This window comes from Mustela nivalis (genome assembly GCF_964662115.1).
Source record: "Mustela nivalis genome assembly, contig: HAP1_SCAFFOLD_1717, whole genome shotgun sequence".
Taxonomy (NCBI): Eukaryota; Metazoa; Chordata; class Mammalia; order Carnivora; family Mustelidae; genus Mustela; species Mustela nivalis.
The window spans coordinates 52,187-76,641 of NW_028134947.1; the positions used below are offsets into that span (position 1 = coordinate 52,187).

The 24,455-nt window shown below is 44.3% G+C and overlaps 1 protein-coding gene across 1 annotated transcript in view; it reads right to left on the reverse strand.

Moving 5' to 3' along the window:
- Positions 1–7,883: 7,883 nt before the first annotated feature.
- The window catches only part of SYBU (syntabulin), a 36,715-nt gene continuing 20,143 nt past the window's right edge, over positions 7,884–24,455 (reverse strand). The window contains exons 2-5 of the mRNA XM_082750688.1: positions 19,440–19,542; positions 13,141–13,344; positions 11,484–11,633; positions 7,884–9,948 (exon numbers count right to left, since the gene is read on the reverse strand). Coding sequence (XP_082606814.1) covers positions 8,844–9,948; positions 11,484–11,633; positions 13,141–13,344; positions 19,440–19,542 — 1,562 coding nt within the window. The 3' untranslated portion in view covers positions 7,884–8,843. The remainder of the gene's footprint in view (positions 9,949–11,483; positions 11,634–13,140; positions 13,345–19,439; positions 19,543–24,455) is intronic.

A 24,455-nucleotide genomic window follows, 5' to 3' on the forward strand; every position in this document is an offset into this window, starting at 1 on the left:
TGATGTGGGATTTTGTTTGTTTTTTTGCTTTTTTATTTTTGATTAGAAGTGAAGACTGGGAAAAAAAAAAAAAGACATGAAAACTGATCAGAAATTGTTCTTTGTATGATTAATTAGAAAGATTTTTTTAAGGAAAAGAATAAATAGCAATTTTGGAATTTTTTTTAAACTTCTGGTGATATATAATCTGAATTTCTGTGTTAAGCTGGGTGTAATATGGTCCCCAAAGAAGTTGTGAAGTAAGTTAAATATATATGATATGATAAACACTTCATGCTGACAAGCTGACTTTTAGCTTTGAAATTTATAGTTTGTTTTCTTTTAATTTTAATTAGGAATTGTCAATCTTAGAAGCCTATTAGTAAAAGTAAAGAAGAAATATGGGTAGGCATAGATAGAATTAGTGAAATGCCACCCATTATCTGAATTGTGCATTTCCTGTACTGAGATACCAAGTGATAAGCAGAATGTGAAACTTTGTGTTTTGTGTGTGTCTCTCTCTGTATATATATATGTATGGTTTCCACTCTTAAGCTGTAGCTGAGGACATCTTCTAGTGGACTTTTGGCTCTTTTTTAGTAGGATATTTAATTTGATCAACATTTTAGATCTGCGAATTTAAACTTCAGTATCTAAATTCCTCAGTTCGGACATGCACACACCTCTGTCCAGGATGGCAACTATTCTTTAGATGGAGATCAGTGGTTGGTAGGATGGGGATAGCTGTAGGAACCGGCATCCAGATGGAGTTTCCAGCGGTTCTGTGTGTGCTAACGGGGAGGGGCAAATCTGACCGCGGCCAGTGTTCCAAAAAGCCTGTTTTGTCACTAATGATGTGATCACCAAAGGGATGGCCTGGACCAGATATAGCGAACACACATCTTGTTTAATCCTACATAGTTCAGCTTTAAACTAACCTACTGCAACGATTTTCACAGCCTTTAGCCCCTTGTTCAAAAGAAATCTTTCATAAGGTGTGTAAGCAAACAGTTACCGTGGTGAGTTTTGGCTGAAGCCACTTTAGGGGTAGCTGTGCACTAGGGCTTACGGATTGTTTCTGGGAAGACTTTTCTCAGATGAGTTGGAAGGATGAGGAAGGTGGGTTCATGAAGAGCTTATTTTAGTAGTGAGTAACTTAGTAAACTTGTTTTCTGTTTACATAGGTTTTTAAAATTTGAGGTACTTTGTCCTGATATCAAAAGGGAGGTCTTTTTATCTTCATATAATTTACTTCGCTTCAGTAAAACCAATGGTGTTCCAAGGTTAATAGGATTAGTTTGTGTCTCCTTTTGTATATAACTTTTTTTTTTTAATTTTGCTTCCCACCTTTTATTTTCCATGCCCCTTAGTCGTGGCTATTGGGCATGCTCATTAAGGAACCAGGGTAAGTTTTGAGAGTAATAGTTTCTTTTCACCAAAAGCCTTGATCTTCCAGAGCTAGAAACATACTATTCCAGAACACCCTCTTACGCACATATACTCCCCTCGGTCCCTGGAGTTCTACCCTGAATACCTGTTACTGACACCTGCTAATTCACCAAGCAGGAGCTTTTGCACAGAAACTTAGGCTAGAAGTCTGTGGCCAACCAGGATAATTACAGCCTTTCCTTCTGGAAACTTCCATGGATATTCATACAGGTGCTTTGCCTATATATTGATCTGATTGCATCAATTCTGAGAGCTCAGAGTTCTCAGCTGTAGAAATGGTGCAGTGTTAAATTGCCTGAGTTTGCACATCATTTAAATGGAGATGATGGTTTTAAGGATTGACTGAGACTCTTAAGTGTTCATAAGAGTGCCCGTGGCACATACAAAAACACTCAGCAAATGGTAGTTGTTATGATTCCACATTTTGCTGTGCACTCTTGGCAGCCCCCACCCTGTGGACGATGGGAGACGTTGGCTGATCTTACCATGTTAATCTTTTAAACACCTTTATGGTGAACTGCAAGTTTAATTAAGAGAGGGAAAGCATTATGTGTTCAGCAGTATCTGAGAGCCTAATTATATCAATGACTCTTCCCAAACTAGTGAGGTAGACACTACCCCATTTCACATAAGATGAAACCAAAGCTTAGAGAGGCGGTTGTGTGCTTAATTATAGCAAGCTTTGAGGGCAGGTTACCTTAGTGGTTAATCAGTATTCATCGTGGACTATGATTTCAAAGTCCTCTTTTCTAGAAACTGCCAGCTGCCAAAGGTTCACCATTAGAATTTCCTTTCTAATTCTTAAAGAATTCAGTGACAATGATGTTACAAATTATAGTAGATAACACCTATGTGTGTTTTCTAAGAACTTGTTTAATAAGGAAATTGGTTTGCTTTTATTGTCATGTGAATAACAACTGTTGCTGTATGTCAATGCCATTATGACTGTATTTCCAGTTTACTTGGGTCAGATATTATAATCAAAACAAAATGAAATATGGCTCATATTCACACAGTTGCAAAAAAGGGCCAATTAGCTCACTTGAGTGGATCATTGTTCACTTGATCATTGGCCAAGGTCACAGGTTTTGTGTATATGCAGACTACAGCTGTACCCAGAGACTGTCCTGCCACAAACCGTGTCCCTGACTTTGGTTATCTTCTGAACATGTCTCTTTAGGATCTGATAGAGAGTATAAATGGCACAGAAAAAGCCATTTCCATGCATAGGAAATTCTAAGGACATACTCTAAGCTGGTGGTATGTTGAGGGAAATCATTATGGTTTCTTACTCTTATGTCAATTTTGGCTCATTATAAGATACTAACTTCTTCCCCAAATCACATTCACTTAATTTATATATCAAGGCAGTTTCCAAACCTGTTGATTATTCCTAAATAAAACCAGTACTTACCTACTTATGGAGAAAAATGTCATCATCATTAGATATATTGGCTTATGAAATAAATTTTTTAAAAATGTTTTGACTATTTCTTTTAGTGGTAAATGAACTAAGATGTACGTAAGGCTACAGATATATTTAACTTCCTTCATTTAAGTTTAAAGTACAGAAGAATACAGGTGCTTTGTATTGCTTTCTAAAGCTTCACAGCACATGTGAACCTCATAGCTGATTAGAAGGAACCCTCATGGAGTAAGATAATTACATGGGTCATCATTTTCAAGACTTTTTTCCATGGACTGCTTTCAGTGCGAGATGTGGAAATGATGACGACCGCTTTCGTTGTTCGTTTTCTCGGTATAACCAACAAGCCAGAAACAATGGGCTGGTTCAGAAAAATTAAAGGTCAGTTTAAAATGCCGGCACCTATTGTTTACTGTAGACAGTAAGGCTGGCACACCATGTCAAACACTGCGAGTTGTTTGATTGCCAGGAAGGGGAGGGAGGGCCTTACTGCACCATCAGATTGCAGAAACACTGCCGTTGTTCACGGGTTTCATATTCCAGTTCGTTACAGCACCAGTCTGGCAAAAATGCAATTTTTCAAAGATATTCAAAAGCCCTTTGATCAAACACCTTCAGAGAATGAGAATGAAACCCTCCCTGACCGTGGGTCAGATAAGATCACCATGGGGAAGAACTCTGGGGCGGTGAGGAGCGGCGAGTAGGATGCCTGCCTTTAAAAGCATTCAAGAGGGAGGCAGACCTGGTGTTCAGGCCAGCAGCAACCCTCGGCTCTGGCAGAGTCCCAGGCGCTGATACGAACTGGGGGGTGAGATCCTCTTCACAGTTAAGCCAGCAGATCACTGGCAAACAAGGTTGCGTGAGGAAAGATTAGGAAACGGCTCCATGAAGGATTCATCTGTTTAGGACAGTAGAGGATGGAGCTCTTTAGCACCACCCAGAATACTAGTCCCGGGGACTGGGAGTCTCCCTGCAGGTGGCAGGCGGGTTTCCAAGCACCGCCCCCATATTTAGTGAACTGCTTTCCTAGCTCTTCTCTGAGGTGATGCTGAGACCGCTGCAGGGGACGAGTGGGAGGTGAATGGCAGGGCTCCAAGGCCAGCACCTCCGTGTCCAAACCGCACTTTCATGTGGCTTACATATGGGGATTTTTATGTCGGTGAAAACATCTTTAAAAAGAGAGACACATTTACAAAACTTAAACAGTAGGGAAGTATTCCAATCTTAATACAAACTCTTCTGAGTAAGATTTGATACAAACTTTCAGAGATTTTAAAAACTGTTTGGAATGACTGCTGTAACCATTAGTCACCACAGCCATTGTGACTGCAAGAGAATCAGTAGTCACAGCACAGCACGTCCTCCAGTGGTTTAAAAATAGTACCTCATAACCACCTGTTTAGTCCATGCGGATTTTCTAATTGTGTTCGTTTGGGACAACAGGGAGTTTGACATTCTTTTAAGATTTGATTGCTAAAAACCAATATTTTTAATTTCCTAGGGTACTGTTTCTTTGTGCACACTTTGCCTGGTAAGACAGGGAATAGAAGAATTTTGTAGACATGCTCACTGTGCCAAAATGGAAATTGGAAACTGCCCCTAAACCTTTTAAAATGAAAAGTCCTCAAGAGAAAAACATATCAGACCTAACCACTACTTAGGCAGGGCCTGTGATAGATGCAAATCACAGACTTCCTTTTTCTCCTGCCACAAATGTCAGAAACGCTTGGCATCTGAGTGCAATGTGTTTTTCCCCCTTTTTGAACAGCTCAGCTTGGAAAGGTCAGCATATCCCTTTGGGGGGGAAAAAAATCTTTTCTTATAAATTGGAATGTTTGCACACAGAACTGTAGGAAATGCTTAACATTTGCTTTGATGGGACAGCAATTTGTTCAATAGGGTGGAATTGTTCTTTTTCCATTTTCCTGCCTATTTGTGCATCACAGGCACACGAATTACTGAATGCAACTTTGAGCGCTTCTGAGATCACATCATCCTGTCCACAAAACCAGCCAACGCCTTCGGCTACCGAAAGGCAAGTTACGTTCCATCTTTTATTTACTCCAAGGGACTCATTTGTGAGAGACTTCTCTGAATAAAAGCAGTAATTTTCCATACGCTATACATACTGAAACCCTGAAGAAGGAGGAGGAAGGGCGGGGAGGCAGAGGGTGAGGAAAAGAAAAACAGAACAACGAGTCCAGGATGTCTTGCTTCACCTTTGCCCACATTTGTTTCAGTGTGGATAGGACATCCAGTGTCCCATGTCTCAGATGAGGTCATTTTGTTTGACTCCTCTGGTTTACTGAAAGAGGGATACAAATCATTATGACAAAGCAAGTCACTGTTCGTGATCAGCTGCCTCCAATTTGATAATCAACATAAATATTTGTGGTTCATGGAGAATTCTTCACCAGAGCCCATCTCTCCATCCGTCTTGAACTCATGAAGAACAGGGCTGAATTTGTGTGTTACATTGGTTTCTCTAGCAACAGGGGATCCCAAAAACAAGCGCATAATTTTTCTTAAGGTAAAAATACTTTAATTTAGCAACAGCCAAAAATAGTCGCAAGGAGGGACTGTAAGGAAGATAATGGCATCGAGGTATTGGTTGAGGCTGGGGCTGGACCACAGGAAGGGACCTGAGTCAGCATGGCTCATTATTTTGGGACACTTCCGGTTATTCACCTCCAGAAATAGTTTCCCTTCCATTTCAGCCAAATTGCTCTACAGCGTGCTAAGTGGCCATGTGTGTCCTGAGGCGCATGTGTACTCCAAGAGAAGAAAGGCCCTATCAGAGACAAATCACCTCTCTCCACACCTACATCCTTGTGCCTGACGTCCCTTTTAAAGGGCTTCTCTCCTTCCATGAGTCCTTCCTCCTCTGGATTAAGTTTCTTTTTCTCCATCGCTCAGCCACAAAAGCACACAAACAACGTTCTATCTCCTCTCCATATTGAAAAATAAATGCTTGTAACTTGTATCTCCTTGTAATTACACCCAGGTCCCAGCAACCTTCCAAAGTAAAACTTATTTTAAAAAAAAAGGGGCAGTACACATTGATTTCTACTTTTCCTCCTGGATTCACTCTCCAGCCCACTTCAATCTGGCTTCCATCTCCACTTCTCCCAAGGAAAGGATCTTGACAGTCGCTAAGACCTCATCAAAGCCGGTGGGCATGTATCTCTTCTCGTGTTACTCAGCTCCATGGTTGGATTTCCACACAGTTGACCACTCCACTCTTAAATCACTGTCCCCTCTTGGTCTTCACAATACCACCTTCCCCTGGTTCTTCTCCTACCTTTGGACTGCCTCTTCTCAGCTTTTTTGTTGCTTCTCTATCCTCTGTCTCTATCTGAACGTGGACGTGCCCTAGGTCTGTCTTTGGCTTTCTTTCCTTCTTTCCACACTCTGGATGATTTCATCCAGCTCATGGTTTTAAATAATCTGTAAAGGCTGAGGAATCCCAATTTTATGACTCTAGCCCTGACAATGCCTATGGCTTCCACATTCATATATGCAATGACTCGCTTGGCATTTCCACGTACATATTTACTCAACATCTCAAACTTATACTCCCAAACATGTTTCTTTTTCCATTCTCAGTAAATGGCACCATCACTGACCCATGTGCCCAAATAAAAACCCAAGAGTCATCCTTAATTTCTCTCTACCTTTAACTCTACCGCATCGCCTCCCCGCATCAATCTCTCTGCAAATCACCTCAGTTCGGTCTTCGACTTTTATCTTTAGTCAACTTAATCTCTAGGTCCACTTCCAGCACCAAGTTTTCATAATCGCTCATCCAGACGATTCTAACAGTCTCTCGGCTCCAACTCCTGCCTGCTTACGATGCATTCCACACACAGCAGCAGTTAAAAAAAAAAAATGTGAAAACAAAACACAGATCGTGTCATTGTCCTGATTAAAGTCTGTTCATATTTCTTACTGCACTTGGGATAAATTCAGACCGACTCTAGAATGGTCTACCTGGCCCCATACAGACTAGCCTCTTGTCCACTTCTCTGATAGCCCACCTCCTCCACTTCTTTCCGCGCTCTAGTCACTCGGGCCTCCTTGTTGCCCCTGTAACATGTCCTGCCCTTTTCTGACTCAGGGCCTTTGCATTTGTTCTTTTTGAAACATTTTTTTCCTTGTGTCTTTACATATGTGGCTCTTTTTAATCCATTAGAACTAACGTTATTTCTTCAGAGATTTGTTCCTTACCTTTACCCCTGTCACTCTTGGTCAAGACACTTTATTTGCTTAGAGGTACTTACCATCTAAAATGATTTTCTTCATTTGTAGGCATGTTCTGGGGCAGAACCTAAGCTCCCTGGGGGCAGAAGATTTATCTGCCTTCTTTAGTACTGATGGCAGGTCTGGTAAAGTGCCTACCACCCAGTAAGTATTTGTTGGATGAATTAATTCATTCAAAAGCTATTTTTAGAACCCCTACTATGCGCCACATACTGTTCTACGTTCTTGACATACATCTGTGAACAAAACGGAACACAGATCCCCGCCCTCAGAAACCTAATACTTTAGTGGGAGAGATGGGCAATAATCAAGTAAATCAAGTAAAAACACAGTATATTTAAAAGTGGTAAGTGCTAGAGAAGGATAGTTTCTGGGTGCAAACTTAGTCTATCGCCTCATCTCTTTTTCCTTTTACAGTGGAAAAAAAAATTTGCTTTGTAGACACTTGACATCTGGCTTCTGAGGTGAACGATGGAATTGTGAGTGGTTTACCTCATTGATATTTAGCTCCCTTACCTGTAAAACAGACTAATACCCACCTCACAAGGTTACTGCGGGGAATAAATAAGGTTATAGAAAATCAAATATTATCTCATCCTTCCTAGCCACGAACCCACCCTCATCCTATCATTCCAAGGGGAGGAAGCATACGGTATTAGCATGTTCTCCCTCTCTGTATCCCTAACATACTAAAAAAAAATCAACCCAACTTTTTTGCAAATACTCAACACATCCTTAGGGAATAAATATATGACCAAAAAAGTGTATGGGTAATTTCAGAGCAAACAATCAAAGCTACTTTTATTCCGAAGCAAAGTTTTTTTAAAGACAGTAGGAAACCCTCACCTTTCTTTAATAATTTTTCCCCTCTTTCTCATTCCTTAATTCCATTTTACAGACCCCTATTGTTAAAGAAGAAAGGACCTATCCATTTAGTCTTTCTTACCATATACAGGAGTAACACTAAACATAATTATTTTACAGGAGGATAAAACATTTATTTAAATGGAAACACTAATCTTTATTTTCATCATGCTGAAGTGTATGGTTACAAACAATTCCCAATAAAACACTATATAATAAGCAAAAAATAAGTTAATACATTGTGAACTTACATACAGTTTCATCAATTAACAGGTTTAGGAACAAACAAGCCATTTTACAACTCTGGAGCTACATTTAGTAAAAAACCCCAAACACTCAAACCTTATCAACCCCAAGTAAGACACTAAGGAGCTATTCAAGACTTCTTCAAACCAATTACACGAGTACAGTTTTATTTTTGGTTACAGTCCCCTGCTGCGCACAAGACCACTGGAATGCTGTAACAATTACACATTTTTAAACGGCACAAAGCGAAGCAAGGAGCGAACATGCCGGCCTTACAGAAGCTGTCTTGAAAGTGCAAACTCTGCATTTTCTCTTCCTGAACCACTAGGAGAAGCACAGGTACCTCGGACGACACGGCAGGGTCAGGAGCATGCTTTCTCTACCACTGGTGGGACATTGAACTTGAACCACGTCTCCATGCCTTTGAAGATACCTCTCGTTTCAGACAGCGAACAGGTGTCAACTAAATATAGTGCAAATCAAATACCGAGGAGCAAAACGACAGAGCACAGACCGCCACAGGTTGACCCGCTGTCTCCCCTCATCCTCCCCTCCCCCACCCCCCGCCCCAGGGCAGCACGGGACACGGGACAGACTGGCACAGGGCGACAACTTCTCTTCAGGTTTTGATGTGAAAGGCGGTGCGGCGGAGCGAATGCAGGGCGACCACGCAGCAGCCCCGCAGCAGCGCCCCGATGTTGTAGACCGGATCTGTCCCCCCTCTCTGAGTACTGAAGGCCCACAGAACCGTGGGGACCACGGGCGCGGCCACGGCCAGGAGATCCACCAGGAAGCTGCTGCTCCAGTACTGCCTCCCGGCGGCCCCCCGCGGCAGCGGGACGACCACGTCCAGTCTCTCCTCCACCGAGCCTGCAAAATCCAGCTCTCTCATGAGGCGGTTTGCAGGGGCCGCCGGACCCCCCGCGGCGGATGGGGTCTCCACGGGAGACAAAAGGATGGCGGAGTTGGGATTTCTTGGCGTCAGATCAACCAGGCATGCCAAGAAGGACTCCGGGAAGCTCTCGGTCGAGTCAGCCCCGGACTCCTCGGGAGACGCCGGGCTGGAGGGCCAGGGGTCCTGGAGCTTGAGCACGTGCTGAATGAGCTCGGAGACCGCGGGGCTGTAGGGCACCACGTCAGTCTGCACGGCCTGCTCCACCAGCGCGCCGCCCTCTTCCTGACCCGCCGCCAGCGGGAGCAGCTCCAGGGCCTCGGCGCTGCGCGCGCAGCGAAGAAGCTCCAGGTCGGGGGCCTCGCCGGGGGCGGCCGTCACCATCCCATCCAACAGATCTGCGCCCTCGGCCCTGGCGCCTCCCGCCAGCAGCTCGCGGTCAGCCCCTTCCTCCACGACCTGCTCTTCCAGAGCCAGCCCGTCCGCCATCTTGCCAAAAGCGGTGCCGAGGGGCAAGCTCTTCCTCGGGGAATCGCAGGGGAAGTCCAGACACAGCTCGTCCCTCAGGGAGCCGCTGTGCGCCATCTCCATGCTCTGAAGCAGAGACTCCAACTTCTTGTTCTGGATGTTTATGTCCACGAAGTACTTCTGGATGCCTTTATCTTTATCAGCCAAGCTGCTCCGCATCGTTTCGATGACCTGCCTGAGCTGCTTGATCTCTTTCCTGGCTTCCTTCAGGGCCAGCTGCGCCTCCACGCGGTGGCATTCTTCCTCGATCCAGTCTTCCCTCATGCGGGCCAGCTGCGACTTGAGCTCCACGATCTCGCTCTCCCTGCGGGGAGAAGACAAGCGGGGCTCAGGGAAATGTCGGCTCTCAGCCGGGCAGACAGACGGCCATGCCCACACTCGGCCAAGAGCCCGGGCTCTTCCCCCTTGAAACGCAGAGGTTAAATCAGTTTTGAGGTTTTTTGTTTGTTTGTTTGTTTGTTTTTTTGTTTTTTGTTTTTTTCCCTCACAGGTATTAGCCTGGAATTGAATCAGAATAAAAAATGGTTTTTCTTTCTGAGGGCTTATGACCTGTCAGGCGGTGTGGTAAGTATAAGCACCATCCTCTGTTCAGTACTTAATATTTGAAATTTCGTCATAGGAATGCATTAGAGCTTCTTTGCCTGCTTGTCCACCCATCGCCTACCCTTTCCTACGTCTACACTGTGTGGAAGGAAAGTTCGTTTCACTTTAGGTCATCCACCACAGACACAAGGCAGACTGGTTAAGTTTTCCGCCTGCAGCCTTGTTCTGATCATAGAATAATCTGAAAATTTTTTAAATTAAAAAATGCTGCATGTCGCAAGGACTTTGTGAAACACTGATTATTCTGACTCTTCTCAAGGAAAGAGGATAGGGGAGCCATGCGACACTGAAGAAGATCCATCCCACTGTTTCAGATCCTTCACGGGACCCTATCTCTAGATCTTTGTCGAAAAATTCTTCCTGACCTCTCATTTCTTCACAGTCAATGTAAATACAAGTCCTCACAGTCTCCGTGGATATGAAGACCAGGCAGTCAGGATCATGATCTGTATGAAGGGATGGCGTCAGTTTTGCTTCTCTAAATTCAGATTGGACTATTCTCCAGTTCCATTGCCTTCCCATGCTTCCCTGCCATGACTGCTCAACCCCTTCAGTAGATTCCCCAAATCATAAACAAAGATTTCCAGAAAGTGAGGTCTGACTCATGCTCCCCTCACCCTGAGTTCACAGCTACCCTGGTCAGAGATTGGTGCGGCTATGCCAGAATGTTCCAGGGGAAAATCATTAAGCAGAAAATCTGGCCTGCCCCAAGATGTCAAAGGTCTTTTCTGAGATAAGATCTCTTAAGCACGGGCTGTTTTTTGGTTTTTTGTTTTTTACCTTAACACTTAGCCAAGAATAATGAACCTCTTCCTTCAGCACAGAAATAGCCTGCAGGAATCACAATACACAGGCCATCCACCCTCTCAGAGAGAGAAACAGGGCTTGAGAGGGGCCCCTCTGTGTGACCCTTTCTGCTGGAAGTAGGGGACTGTTCCTGCCAGTGTTCCTGCTGTGTAAAAATAGCCACGCACACGCCCAACACTTCACATCAAAGCTGTACACCCGTAGAGAAAGCAGGGATCCCCTCTAACCTGAAAGGGTCCCTCAACCTCCTGAAGGAGTAAATCAGGCAGGAACATGAAATGGCTCTTTTGAAAGACCAATTTAAGGAATTTGGCAAAAATTCAGTGAAATCATCTTTCTTCTTGTCTATTTCTCTAGAGTGTGGGCTTGGATTTCACTTGATGGGAAAAGAAAGTGTCCCGCATGGGAGTGAAAGGCGCGCAGATTCACCTTTCATGAAGCCGCCGCTCAGATTCCTTCAGCTTGGTCTTCAAGTGCCTCACAGTGACCTCTTTCTGCTGCAGAGGCGTCAAATACTGTTCTGGGTTTGGAGGCTTGACACCGTGATTTTCACCACAGGACATGTACCTTCCAGAGCGCCTGAAACAATCCAAGCAATGAAATGTTCCTTCTTCTGTGAGAACAGTTAGGGCACAGCTAACAGCCTGAGAAGCTAACTGCCTGAGAAAGAACGGCAGCTGTGTCTGGGGGGGTCTTCAACCTCAGTAAAGGTCCTTCACTTGGGAAGGGGGACTGGAACCTACCTGCCAACTTAGGACCTCACATTTCTTGGGAGACTGCGGGGAGGGTGTTTGTGGAGAAGGTGGGGACAGTGGAGAGGGAGAATTCTCTATAGCTTAGGGAATGAGCTCATACAAAATAATGCACAATTGTGCACGGGCCTGCCTGTGGGTTCAGAGTAACCCACTGTTAGATGAGAGGACAATGCGTGGGTTGGCGGGGTGGGAGGGAGAATGAGATGTCCTGACTTTCCACACAGTGTGCCACTGCCTAACCATCCTGATGGTTAGGAGCTGGATTCAAATTGTTTCTAGATCAATCCCTGGTGTGAGGGTGCTGATCTGACGATCTGATCTTTACCCATTGGAAGAAGTTTTCTTCTTCCAATGGGTAAAGGCTACTGCACTGTCACCAGAATGTGGTTTGTAAGAGAGGTGCCCAGGGTTCGAGAAAACTTCCTGAGCTGGAATGTCAGCCTCTCTCAGGCCTGGCCAAGCTTGGGGCATCCCTGCTGTACCAGAGCAATGAGCGAGAATGACCACCCAGAAGGAAGAAGACGAGGGAGGAAAGTTGCCAGCTTCTGCCCCGACTCTGGAACCCGTCCAGGCCGCTACACTTGCTCTGCTCCCCCTGGGCATGCGCTCCGTCCAAGATGACCCATGTCCAGCTCCCAACCTTTTAGCGCTTCTGTCGTGGCCCCTTAGCTTGCATAGGTCCTTTTTTCCAGAACCTCCTGCCCCCCAACCCCCACCCCAGACTAATTAATTCCTTGCTTGACCTTCAGATTCCATTTCAAAATTATTTCCTCAGGGAGGCCTCCTCTGATCCCTCCAGACTGAGCTGGATCCCCTCCTGACCTCTTAAAAACACATACAGCAACCGGTACTCACAGGATAACCTTAAATGTGTTTTTGTTATTAAATGAGCAATGTCTTTAGTGTCCTCCAGGCAGTAGGCCCAGAGACCCTCTCTGCCATTCACTGTCCCGTTCCCAGTGCTCTACACAGTGCCTGGCACAATGTGGTACTCAAGCCATATCTGATGTTTGAATGAATGAACCAACCCCTGAATGACTCTTTCCTGTTCTGAGGGAAAGACGTCGGTCCCCCCTACTGCCCCTGTGCCATTTTCCTCCCTGGCCTGTCACTCCTCAGACTGATAAGCCTTAGCAGAAACTATGCTTTGTGTTCTTTCTGCAGCTGCCCTTGAAGGATTAGCTCAGTTGGGGAAAGGAAAGAGAAGTGACTTTACTACAGAATAAGGCTCAAGAGTTGTATACCTTTTTTTTTTTTTTTCTTTCAAGTTTCTAAGTTTTTGCAAGAAAACTTACCGAGGAGGGCAAATTCAGACCCCGGAGCCCACTCACCTCATGACTGGGCTGCCGTCGCTTCCTTTGTAGGAGCCAGAGTTGCTACTACTTGGGGAGGAAGGCGCGTAACTGGGATGGATGTTAACGGGACTCAGCTGATTCCTGCACAGCATGGACAGAAAGTCCTTCTCCCGTGGGGAGGGCGGGCTGTTGCCAGACTTGTGTGACGAAGCTCCATTACTCCGCCCATGGGGCCCTCGGCTGGGAGAAAAGCATGTAAAATGTTCACATGCCTGGGGTGCCCAGTGTTCCAATGCTAGTTACTACTAAGGAAATTCAATGCGTAGAGTTGAAAGGGCAACATAATTACTAGCAAACTGTCCTTCTGAGCAACCCTCTTCCCACCTGCCCGAGATTTCTTTCCATCTGCCGTTAGCACGGACAACCTCATCGCCTGCCATTCATGCAAATAGTTTCTGACCATAAAGCTTGCTTTGGATTAATCCCAAATGGCTGTTAAGAGCACACCCCGCGTCAAATATTGATTTGGTTGAGGTCCCCTCTGGAGGCTGTGCCAGGACACCTGTTTTCAGCTTCAACATGTTTGGGTTTGGTTCATATTGGGGTAAGAAAACCAGGGTGGTTCATTTGGAGGATAAAGAGAAAGGGGATTGCCCACAGAGGAGGAGGAGAAAAGAGGACAGATGAACACAGCCCACACAAATGTCTCAAGTCTATAGTTTAACCACCTATTTTCTTTCCTTTTCTTTCCACCCCCAATGACTTAACAGCCCTCTCCTGGCTTCCCGGCCTGTCGTCTTGCCCCCTCAGCAGCTGGAGTGGCCTTTCCAAAATGGAACTGGATGTCACTGTCCTCAATGGCTGTCATGGCTGCCCCCATGCCTCATGAGGTCCAATCCCACCTCCCCGTCCAACCCATCTTCTGCCACTCCTCCCTCCTCCCTCTGTATTCCAGAAGTCCAAACAACTTACAGTTTCTTGATGATCCAAGCTCTCCATCACCTTTATGTGTTTGAACTTACAGTTTTCTCTGCCTAGAATGTCCTCCTGCTCCCTACCCTAAGCCTTGGGATATCTCCAACTTCGAGACCAATGGAAACCTACTCCAGGCAGCCTTCCTGGATTCTTCCTTCTCTAGACTTGTGTACATGGGGCTCCTTAGTGGTCCCTAGTATTCTGAAATTTATCTCATGGCATCACAACCACACACTGTGTGTCCTTCCTGCTAGACGAAGGCATTCTGAGGGCCGGAGCATAGTCTGTTCTGTCCCCACTACTTGCTGGCACATGGTGGGAGCTCCTGAAATTATGACTATTAAATGAATAAACTGGGTTGTAGCCTTGGCATTGCCACTTACTAGGAACTTAGGCAAGTAAGCTACTTAATACAAGGGGATCTGTAATAACCTTTCTTGCCTCCCTTGCAGAGTTGATGTGAATCAAAGAATGCATGCAAGTGCGTTTGATAAGATGTGAAGGGCGATTCCGCTGCAGGATAGTATGACAGGATCAACTTGTTTGGACTTCCCTATTCATTTACTTCCAGAGATTTGACACCCACTATGTAAGGAAGCAACTTGAGAATGTTGAAATTACTTAAATAGGGTAACAGTTCGGTGTCAGGAATATTTCTTGATGACATTACAAGGAAACAGAAGAGAACAAGATACTTTCACACAGAAGTACTGCTTTTTGACCATGGCCCGCCCCCTTGCAGTTTCGATTACAGCTGCACCCAACGGACGCATATCAATGAGAAACGTGTGTAAATGTGCGTGTGCGTGTGGGTAAACTTGGCTCCGAAACTGCACTTATTTAAAATCAAATGTAATTTCAACTAGCTGTCAACCCAGTAAATCACATATAAATGAAACATCACCAAATTCTAAAGTTAAAAAGTTCTTTCCTTTTGAAATCATCCAGATAGACTCTGCCTCCTTTTCGTGAGAAGGGGACACTTTATATGGAACAGATGGACTGATGGCTTTGTGACAAACCAACTTCAGCAGCCCAGGGGTGCTGGGCTGAGCAGCAGAAAAGAACACGGGCTCTGGCTTGGATCCGCTTCTCCACACTTCACTTCTGAGCCTACTCCAGCTGGCCTGACTATTTCTGAATGTGACAGTGAGAAATATGCAAGATTAACCACTACAAGCCAGGGCTGAAAGTAAAGAGCTAGCCCTGAGTTTGACCTGGGCAATCCCCTTCTGAGTCGACCTTCACTAACGACCTTCTGAGACCCTAGCCCTGTTCCAGATGCTTTGAGAGCACAGTTTTACTTAATTTCAACCACCATGCTATAAAGCTGGTACAATTATTACCTCTCATTTACATTACATTAAGTATTCAGTTATGTGAAATAACTGTGGTTCAGGGAAAAATCTGGTCCAAAAACGCACAGCCGAACTAAGATTTAAATACAGATTTTTTTTTTTTTTTAAACTCTGAAGAAATGTCTCCTTACTTTACACAAATAGAATATATTGTCTGGGGCTTTTAAATGGTATGTAGGTACTGGCTATGGATGTGGTTATTACCTGAAGAATTCACCACTGACTTTTACTGCAGAGCAGTCATTAAGATACAAATGAAATTAGATGGGGATTTTGAAGAACTACTCATCTGGTATACTGAATAAAGCAAAATCCCTTCAAGTACTAAACACTACTAAAGTACAATTAAATCTTCAATTATATTTCAGGAAATGAGTGGTTAGAATATAATAGCTAACTTATAAAAAAGAAACTACATGCTTAAAAGTATCAGTCTTATTCCTTACATTTAGTTCAGTTTAAATGCTAACACATGGAGGTACAAAGTCATAACAAAACATTTTCAAGGAGAGGCCAAGGGTCCATGTTTGCCATGGCCATGGCCGGGAAAATGCGATGCTACTTTCCTCAGCCCACACTAAATCCCTCGGTGTGGTGGACAAGAAGAATGCAGTCCACAAGGAGGAGACAGAATTCTGCTGCCCCTGCCCCCTCCTGCACACCTGAATACAGTGATGGAAATGAAGAGAAAGAGAAGAAGAGAACCTCACAAGGGGCCAAGGAGAATGTCTATTCGCCCGATGTTGTCCTTTTTACTCCACGGCAACATTACTATCATCATCATCACCATGGTCACTGTTATGGGCTGAACCGTGCCCCACTCCCAATTCATAATATAGAAGTCCCACCCCCAGTCCCTAAGAATGTGACTGTATTTGGAAACCGCTTTTAAGAAAGGTAATGAAATCCAATGAAATCCTATCCAATTCGACTAGTGTCCTTATAAGAAGAGGAGAAGTGAACACAGGCACAGAGAAAGGTTCTGCTGATGAAGCAGAGGCAAGATGGCCAGTTCTAAGCCAAGGAGCAAGGCTTCCAAAGAAGCCAATCCTGTGGACACCTGGCTCTTGGACTTCCAGCCTCCAGAATTGTGAGAGGGTGACTTCCTGCTGTGTGAGCCCACAAGTCTGTGTTCTTTTGTGACAGTAGCCCAAGCAAAATAAGACAATCATCAACACCACCATCATCATTTCATCCTCATGGCCATCAATATTATTCTTACCACTACTGATGAAAATATCCACTTATGGCCCTTTTATAAAATTCTGTGCACCATGTTAAGCACCCATACGTTAGTTCAATTAACTCGGTGAGGTAGATGCCACCCACTATTACCCCATTTTCCAGAGCAGTAAGGCTCGGAGCTCTGGCTCGTGTGCCAATAAATAATGGTGGCTAAACTCAAGCCATGTCTCTCTGACTCCAAATTCCAAACTTTATTATTTTTTTTTTCTTTCTCACTTCTATCTGCCCTTGGCCAGATTAGGATTTCAGTTTAAGAAAGAGAATTCCTCAGGGGCACCTGGATGATGCACTCGGTTAAATGTCCAACTCTTGATTCGGGCTCAGGTCATGATCTCAGGGTCATGGGACTGAGCCCTGAGCTCAGTCTGGAGTCCGCTTAAGACTCTCCTTGTTCCTTCTTCCTCTCTCCTTCCTCTCCCTCACCCTCTCGCTCTCTCTAAAATAAATAAATAAATCTTCAAAAAAAAAAAAGAGAAAGAATTTCTCAGAAATGTCAGCCGAGTTGGCCTTCTGTAAGAAGAGATCATTTGTAAATCCTTAAGTCTTGTTTTTAAAATCCCACCAAAAATATTCTCACCAGCTCCACCTGTTGCTTACTTTTCCCACCCCTTCACCACCCAAGTTTCTGCTCACCTTCCTCCCAGAAGCTGATTCTCCACAGAGAAAATTCATTTATTATAGGAGGCACAAGTCATTTAAAAGGATCATAAACTATTACAAGGTTGACAAGGATACCCAACCCATCTAGGGGAGTTGTCCTTGATGCACAGCCCTGGAGAACACAAAAATTACGTGAAATGTCCAAGATACCACCTCACAGAAATCTACTGACTATGCTCTGTGCCTGGGTCTGATTAAAAAAAAAAAGTGAATATAATGGATAGAATACTGCCAATTCCAATTTTCCATGTATTAAGCATGTATCTGATTTGCACATAATTCTACTTAGCTATTTTAGGTTTCGCGTTTCAGTTTTCAGTCACTTGGAGAAACCAGAGATTCCAGACCAGACAATTTTCTCTAAGTCACTCAGTATTGTAGACATTACCTTGGAACTTAACCACACAAATTCTTTTGAAATGTTTAATAAAATTGGCTTCTTTGACAGGCCATTTCTTTTTTTCTCTTGTTCTCTGCTCTTTGAGACTTGTACTATAGGTATGTGCTAATTTTCTTGAATGGGTTAGATAAATGGTTTATTCTCAGAGGAAGCCACAACTGATTTATACAGAAAATGTTTATATTCATATTCTGTGATCCTAGAGGTACTTTATTTCCAAAATAGATTATGTTTGGGGCTAGAATAACTGTGCTTTTTCATTGTGGACTTAACTCTTTTGTGACAGTAGCCCAAGCAAAATACATCGGCTAAATGTTTTGCTCACTGAAGAGAAATGGGAAATATTTGCTTGCTGAATCCTGAGAATGCAACTTTTTAGTAACTAATCAGTTTTTCTCCATGAAGGAAGGGACCTTAAAAATTATGTGGTCCAACCCTCTTTTTACAAACTTGGACACTGTGGCCCACGAAAGTGAAGGGATTTGCCTAAAATCTAAAGACAAATCATCCTCAGAGGTCTTGCTGCTCACTCCATTGAACTGTTTGGGTCATTGGCTCAGAGCTCACCGTATCACAGAGGTCTCTTGGAAACACCCTATCCTAAAGATGCCATACATCCTATTAGTCTCAATGGCCTTTCTCTGTGTGTTTTTTAAAAAATTTTATTATTTATGTATTTATTGTCTTTCTTTTCCTACTAGAATGAATATAATTTCCATGAAGTTTTGTTTATTGCCCTATCTCTAGACCTTCATAGTAGATGCTCAATAAATACCTATTGAATGAATAAGGTCACTGAAAGTAGGAGAGAATCCTAGGCTTACCACTTTTCCTGCCAAATGTAAATGGTAGCTCATGACTTCCCACAGCCCCCCTCTTCCCGCAACCCAAATAGCATCCATGGCGAACATCTGTTGATGCTTGCTACGCTCTAAGCATGGACCCACACTCTACATGCATGAACTAATTTAATCCTATCAATAAACCCTACGAAGTGGGTATGACTGTAGCCCTATTTTATAGATGAGGAAACTGAGGCAAAGAGAAGTTAAGCAACTTGCTCAGGGCCACACAGCCTGTAGGGGGTGGAGCGGGCCCTCACACCCAGGCAGCTGGGGCTCCAGAGCCCACATCTGTAGCACTTCTGTTCTCACGCCTCTTGTGGTGATGGCCACCCACGTCTATGAACTTTATTCTCTTTTCACCCCTTCCCCAAGTGAACGCTGGGAGTAATCAGGGCTCACTATGTCTCTTTCACGAGGATAAAATGCAAACTCAGCTAGTGGAAAGAAATGGTGAAGTCAGAGGCTTCAGAGCTAAGAGATGACAGATTCATGAAGGGGAAGCAGGTAGGAAGTGGAACCAGGTAAGTACACAGTAGATACTCACCTGTGAACCAGGTAAGTACACAGGTGAGTGAGGGAAGGGGAAGGGAGAGAAGGGCGAGTGGCCACACAGCCAAGGCCTGGATGAGAGACGGCCACAAGCAGACACACCCTGGCTAAGCCCTGTGACCGCTACTGGGAAGACAGTGAAAAGTTCCAATTTCAAATCATTATAGAAAACAAAAACTGCTCACTGAGTATAACAAAATATGAAATGACAGTTCATTCAGGTGGTTCCACAGGAACGTAAAGGACAGGTAAGTCACCTGTGTAAAGCATCTTAATAATTACAGAGCAGGAAACTGTGCCTACTTGCGTGAAAAAGAGGACCGCTTGCTTCCCGGGGCAGACATATGGACCTCAGGAGCGGAAATGCTGCCCGTGCTGCTGGAGGAGCTAAAATCCGCTTCACTACCTGAAAAACAACAGGGGGCAGAGAGAGAGGTGTGAAGGAAGGAAACCTGAGAACAGGCTGGCTACTTCCCTGCCCGGCCAGGCCCCCAGGTCCCCGCAGGGGCACACTCAAAGCTCAGCAAGTGGCAGGATTCCAGAGCAAGTGGCAGGATTCCAGAGCTTCCCGGCTCTTGGTCCGTTCCTCAAAGCAAATAAGAGAAGGTGCGAGAACGAGGACAATATTTCATAAACACAGCTTAGAAGCCCAGCGGGGCTGGTTTCATAAAGACCTATCTTCCTGTGGACACTCCCTGGTGGCCGAGGTGGGGACAGACACGCAGGGCTCTTCCTGTGCGTCCTCAGCCCTCCCTCAGCCACAGGAACGTTCCGGCCCAAACTTCAGGCAGAAGGAAGAGCATGCCTGTCAGTCCCAGAGTCGTTTTTCCAAGAGAGTGTATCTTTGGGCTTTTGCAGTCAGCTAGCCGGTCCTGAATCTGGCTCTTTTAGGTCTGGGGAGAATCAGCAGGGGGCAAGCAGCGGGGAGGACAGAGAGGAGGGCTCCAGACAGATCCTTGAACCTGCTTTCTGATGAGTGACTCTGACTGCTCTGATGCTTTTCTTTCTTTCTTTTTTTTTTTTTTTTAAGATTTTATTTATTTATTTGATGGATGGAGATCACAAGTAGGCAGAGAAGTAGGCAGAGATAGAGGAGGAAGCAGGCTCTCTGCTCAGCAGGGAGCCTGCTGAGCAGAGAGCCCGACCCGGGGCTCGAACCCAGGTCCCTGGGATCATGACCTGAGCTGAAGGCAGAGGCTTTAAACCACTGAGCCACACAGGGGCCCCTGCTGCTTTTCTACTGAGAACACAACCTTCACGGGGGACCTGGGTGGCTCAGTCATTAAACGTCTGCTTTGAGCTCAGGTCATGATCCCAGGGTCCTGGGATCAAGCCCTGCATTGCGCTCCCTGCTCAGTGGAGAGCCTGCTTCTCCCTCTTCTCCCTCTCCCACTCCCCCTGCTTGTGTTCCCTCTCCCTGTGTCTCTGTCAAATAAATAAATAAAATCTTAAAAAACAAACAAACAGACAAACAAACAAATAACACATCCTTCACAAAAAGGCAGAACTGAACATTTCCAAGCAGAATGAAGAAAGTTCACAGCGACAGTGATGGAAACTGGGGTTATTATAGGGATGTGTGACATTGTAGTTGGGGGAGGGGGAGGGAGAGTGTTCATTAGTTTACAAAAATCACGTTACATTTTGAGTACAGACTACAGACTGTTATGTAATTAGAAACCTGTTGTGTGGCAGAATAATTAATATAAATTCATCTCTAACAAAACCATACAGAGTTCTGAAATGGTAATCATAGAACTATTCCATGGATTGCCTTGGGGAGTGAAGGAGAGTGGAAGAGGCAAAAAAAAGAACAAATGAGAAGAAGGAAGAGATGATTTTTTTTTTTTAAAGATTTATTTATTTATTTGACAGAGAGAGACCACAAGCAGGCAGAGAGGCAGGCAGAGAGAGAGAGGAGGAAGCAGGCTCCCCGCTGAGCAGAGAGCCCGACGCGGGACTCGATCCCAGGACCCCGAGATCATGACCTGAGCCGAAGGCAGCGGCCCAACCCACTGAGCCACCCAGGCGCCCAGGAAGAGATGATTTTTTAAAAAGGCAAAATTCTATAGGCTTTTGGAAAAATAAATCTAGCTATACAGTTTTATTTAACCTTATCTCTCAACTCCTACAACAGTTTGTGACTCTTGTGGTCTAGAACCCAGAGCCAGCTCACATTTCTGGGTTGAGAAAAATAGGAATGACCTAAAACCTTTGAGTTTCTTTTTTTTTTTTTACTTTTCAGTGTAAAAAATACATTGAATTCATTGTTTATGCACCACACCCAGTGCTCCATGCAATGCGTGCCCTCCACAATACCCACTACCAGGCTGACACAACTTCCCCCCCCCCCAGCCCCTTCAGAACCCTCAGATTGTTTTTCAGAGTCCGTAGTCTCTCATGGTTCACCTCCCCTTCCAATTTCCCTCAACTCCCCTTTCTTCTCCATCTCCCCATGTCCTCCATGTTAAAAACCTTTGAGTTTCTAACAAGCCATGAGCTATAATTATCATCACAATAATAACTATTTATTGAGTGCCTACTAGGCACCAGACCCTCTAGGACAAGTTTTCTATTCTTTGTATCTGTTAATCTTGACAGGTCTGTAAAGCAGACGTCAATCTCGCTATTCTACTACTGAAGAAATTCAAAACTGATTTGCCCAAGGCTTGTGGGGGACAAATCCTGGTCAGGACCAAGTCTCCATGCCACTTCGCCACACCATGCTGCGTCCTCAAGAAGGCAGTGGGAAGAAGGAGGGCGCAGGGGAACTTCCTGGACACACTATATAGTCCTGTTTCCCTAACAGCCAGGAGGACCACTGGTACAAGATGCAGCCAGACTGGCCCACTGGTGAACAGATCCTCTCACTGACAAGTTGTATTAATTATGCTAGAAGGAAAGGCAGGGCAGAGACAGACTCCCAGCACCTCTCTGGAATTTCATCTTCTTCTGGAAAAGACACCAAAAATGGCCGCTTAGCACAGTTGATGGCAGTGAATCCTAATTCCCACCAGAAGTCCAGGAGAATTAGGCAGTTTATCAGGACTGAGAGTGGCTATTCCTTCCGGATTTCAGAGACTCCGTCTAATGTTGTAACGGGCTCCCCAAATGTAATTAGTTCCCTCTGCGTAATGCACTAGCTAAACTGCAGTATTTTACAGTCTCAAGGATTCATGATTATTGGTAGTGCTATCCGGCAATATGCTAGTCCTGACCTCCTAATTCCACCAGCCCTGTCTGCTAGTAAATCATCAGGTTAGTGACTAAGTGATAAAGGCAGACAGTTTTCAAAAAACAGATCCTGTGGGTGCAGCCACCAGGCTCAAGAGACGATTTTCTAACGTAAGATTATGACTCCGAAACACCCAATTTACATCCCTTAAAAGAAACGCATAATCCCACCAATTATAACTTAACTGCCTGAATAAAAACAGAATTTCTACAACAGAAACAGACCAGACAACTGCTGAAAATCCATTGTCTCCTCAAGATGCCTTTGATCTATGGTAATTATGTACTCTGAACTGAAGGGACGAGTTCACTCTCCACCTCACTGTTATTGGAACTCGACATATTGATTCCTAGGTATGGGCGGGGCCCACGTTTGTTCCTATACTTCTCTTTCTTATCTTCTGGAAGAGATTAGAAGATTCATGAAGGTACCCAGTGGCTGCATGCAGGACTGAGTAAGAGGATAGAAAAAACATCGACGCTACTTAACGCCATTTCACTTTGCTATGTTTTAAAATACATTTTCAGTTTGGTTAATGCAGTTTGGTAAAGTCAACACACTCTTCTTAACGGATACGCGGAAAGGTCAATTGCACTACATTATCTGATACACAAACTCTTTCATTTACTAAGCAAGATAACTGAGAGGAAGACTGGAGATCTGAAAGTCCCCGTTTACCTATCAGCTGGCAACAAAGACTCCAGGAAGGAGAGGCTCTTTCTACTCATTTCCTTTAATCAGCGTGTGCAACTAGGTTAGTGCTGTGGGGATTATAGCTCAAGGATCATCGGTATTATTCAAACCATACAAAGACGGCACCTAACCTAAAAATATAGGCCCTGCGTCAGACAGCCCGGGTTCAAATCCCACCACTACCGGTCACTAGATGGGGGCCTTCTGGCAAGTTACTTCGCCTTTCTGCGCTTCATTTTCTCCATCTGTTACACGGAGATGATAATCATGGATTCTGCCTCTTAAGGTTATTGTAAGCAAGGAGTGTGTGTGTGCGTGTGTGTGCGTGTGTGTGTGTGTGTTTACAAACACATGCATACACACACACACACACACATAAACCACCTGATCCCTTGTAAGGTCTCAATAAATGTTAGCCATTCTTCTCCTGCAGGGATTAAAAAGACAACTTTTATTACACATTTCCTTTGTAGAAAATTTAGAAAACAGCAATGATCCGCAGGACAAAATGCAGTCTATTATTCCATCACCAAAAAATAACTAAAGTTAACCTTTTGGTGTATAATTACTCAGCATTCCTAGTTAATACATTACTATGTAGTCTAATTGCTTTTCTTTTACTATGTGAATATCTTCAAAATATACTACATTTTAGGTTTATATATATATATATACACACATATATATAAAATATATATTTAAGATATATTTATATATATATTTAAGATTTATTTGAGAGATTGAGAGAGCAGGGGGAGGGACAGAGGGAGAGGGAGAGGGAGAGAGAAACTCAAGCAGACTCCGTGCTGAGTGTAGAGTATGAAGTGGGGCTCGAGCTCACAACCTTGAGATCACGACCTGAGAGGAAAACTAGAGTCAGATGTTTAACTGACTGAGCCACACAGGTGCCCCTGTGTTGTGTTCTATTAAATCAGTGAGTATATAGTCTATGTTCAATTTTTCTATTATGAGTAACAAACACTATATGCCAGAAACCATTCTAAGCATATTTACTTATCAACTCATTTACTTCCCATGATAGTACAGACCTTATGAGGTAGAGACAATTATCAGTCCCTGTTGCAGACAAGGCAGAGAAGTTGAATGACATGCACAAGGGGGTACAACTATCAAGAGGTGGAGGCAAGACTTGTACCTAGGCCAAGAAGGCCAAGGAGACTCCCCGCTGAGCTGGGAGCCCAAGTCAGGGCTACTGCAGGACCCTGAGATCATGACCCGAGCTGAAGGCAGATGCTTAACCAACTGAGCCACCCAGGTGCCCCCTTGTCTGCTATTCTTTAGAATCAATGCCTGAAAGAATTTTTAAGCCAAAGGATATGCTCATTTCCAGAAATCTCATATTGTATCGCATATATTTTTGGATGACATTA